Source organism: Corylus avellana, chromosome 10 (assembly GCF_965113065.1).
Source record: "Corylus avellana chromosome 10, dhCorAvel1.hap1.2, whole genome shotgun sequence".
In the NCBI taxonomy this organism is placed as follows: Eukaryota; Viridiplantae; Streptophyta; class Magnoliopsida; order Fagales; family Betulaceae; genus Corylus; species Corylus avellana.
This window is the reverse complement of record NC_142499.1, coordinates 1,317,907-1,320,295: the sequence shown is the minus strand read 5'-3', so window position 1 is coordinate 1,320,295 and position 2,389 is coordinate 1,317,907. Positions and strand designations below refer to the sequence as shown.

Below are 2,389 nucleotides of genomic sequence, written 5' to 3'. Positions count from 1 at the left end.
ATCCTAATAAAATAAAATAAAATAAAATCCTAATCTAAAATAGAAAATCAAATATAATTGACAATCAATTGGAATTGTGACAAATATTTATTTTGTACTTTCATTATCTAAAAATGGATAAAATTCTGATCAAATGATGTTGTTCTAATATTATTTTTGACATTTTTATTGTTATTCTTGATAATTAACATAATTTTAGGTTACAGTACGTAGTTAACAAAGGTGTCTAATGAAGGCAGTTGTATGGCTACATGCACTTGTTTAACAGGGTAATTTTAGCTCATCAAGCTCAAACTTTATGTGTCGGGTTTGAATTCTTTACAATAAAAAAGTTGAAAAATGTTAAGCTGATAGGAAGAAATAAATTTAATCAATCAGTTAATCAATATTTTAACACTCTCCCTTCCAATAAGTGGAATATTTAATTGAAATGTGGCTGAATTGACGGAGTTAAGGTTCGGTCCTAGGACATTTTGGTTTGATACCATATTAAATCACTACTTATCATGAAAGAGGTAAATTTAATCACTTAATCAATACTTTGACAAACATTACTAAGGTTTAGCTGCAATAATCAAATAATAAATGGGGACAAATCGAGTAACTTTGGACGTGGAAAGGTCTAATTATAGTTGGGACTCGATGATTGTAGTTTAGTGTGGAGCAAGATCTAGCTAGCCAAACAAAATTTCTCTATTTGAACGCAGCCCAACACGTGCACCAGCTTCAACGCCATACCCATTCACGATGGGAGACAATTCTGTAGAAGGAGAAGGTAGTACTATACTCGAAATTCGGGCCGGGGAGGTGGCCGAAGACGGTGACGGCCTAGCCCTTAAAATGAAAAAGCGGATTAACAGGGTCAAACTGTTAAAACCCGCCGTCGACGACAACCATTGCATCTTCAGGCTTCCCGAGAGCTTCAAGAACATACAATATAAGTCGTCGTACAAGGCGCCTCAGATGGTCTCCATCGGACCCTACCATTGGGGCAATAATGATCAGGACCAGATCAAGTGGCAGTGCCTCGAATGCTTGCTCAAAAGGAACGGGGGAGACTTAAACCGCTTCATAGAGAGCATACGTCCACTTGAAATCGAAGCCAAAGAGTGTTATTCCGAAACGATCAACCTCGACAGTACGGATGATTTCCTCGAAATAATGGTTCTTGATGGTTGTTTTATATTAGAATGGCTACGCTTCGCTTACTTAGTTGGAAGGGGTGAAAAGGTTGAGAAAGACCACGCTCTCGCCCAGATGGGGAGGGTAATATTACTGAAGATCTACCGCGACCTGCTCCTTCTTGAGAATCAGATTCCGCTTTTTGTTCTAAAAAAATTATTTGAAGCTTCCAAGATGACTAGTACTTTGGGATTGAAGGGTAAAAATTCATCCTTGTTCTCTATGGTTGTAGAAGTTTTTTCAGAGATACTGGGAATTCCATTCTCCCAAGAGTACTCTAGGTTCAACGAGCGCTTGCATTTGCTGGACATTGTTCGGTCAATGTTTATCCCACCTGGTTATGAAGTCCTGACTTGTGATTGTGAAATTGTCCGGACAGGTTACCAGTACAAACCATTCGACACCATCCCCTGCGTGTCAAAGCTCCGTCTTGCAGGGATCAAGGTCAGTCCAAGTAAAAACAAGACCGTCTTGAAAGTTGAATTCCAGAAGAAGCACGGTGTGATTGAGATGCCGACTATAATTCTCAACGATTTAATGTGCTCTTTCTTGGTGAATTGTGTGGCATTCGAGCAATGTCACAAAAGAAGTTCTAATCACTTCTCCATCTATGTCCTTTTCTTGGACTGTCTTGTCAACACTGCCGGGGACATTGAGTACCTTTGCGATCACAAAGTCATTGAAAATTACATTGAGACCGACAACGAGGCTGCTCAATTCATCAACAATTTAGGCAAGGGATTGACCTTTGATTGTGATTATTTTGATTTTTACACTTTGTGCGGCGATGTCAACGAGTATTATCGGAAGAAGGTCAATAGGCTGTTGACGAGCTTCAAGCGTGAGTATTTTCATAAGCCATGGTTGTGGATCGGTGCCCTTGTGCTCTTTGTGCTTACTTTTTTGCAGACCTTCTACACCATCTATGCATATTATGTGCATCCAAAATGATAGAATTGATATATTCTGTATTATTTGCTTATTTGTCCTAGTAATTGATGCCGGACGAGAAAAAAAAAAAAAAAAAGATTAACTAGTCTTTAATTTTATTTCATTTATGTTTTCGTTTAATTTTAAACGTTTGTACTATTTTGTAATTTAATAACGGGCTTAGCCCAAGTTCAGTTAAATTAGGGTTAATGTTGTTTTAAGGATCATATTATGTATTATGTTATAGTACATAATGCGCTTGGCGCAAAGTCAGTAA

General features: G+C 37.8%; 1 protein-coding gene across 1 annotated transcript; it reads left to right on the top strand.

Annotated features, from left to right (window-relative positions):
• Positions 1 to 747: 747 nt before the first annotated feature.
• Positions 748 to 2,133, top strand: LOC148583225 (UPF0481 protein At3g47200-like). The gene has a single exon (XM_088511027.1). The coding sequence runs from the start codon at positions 748 to 750 to the stop codon at positions 2,131 to 2,133; it is 1,386 nt and encodes a 461-aa protein (XP_088367153.1).
• The last annotated feature ends 256 nt before the right edge of the window (positions 2,134 to 2,389 follow it).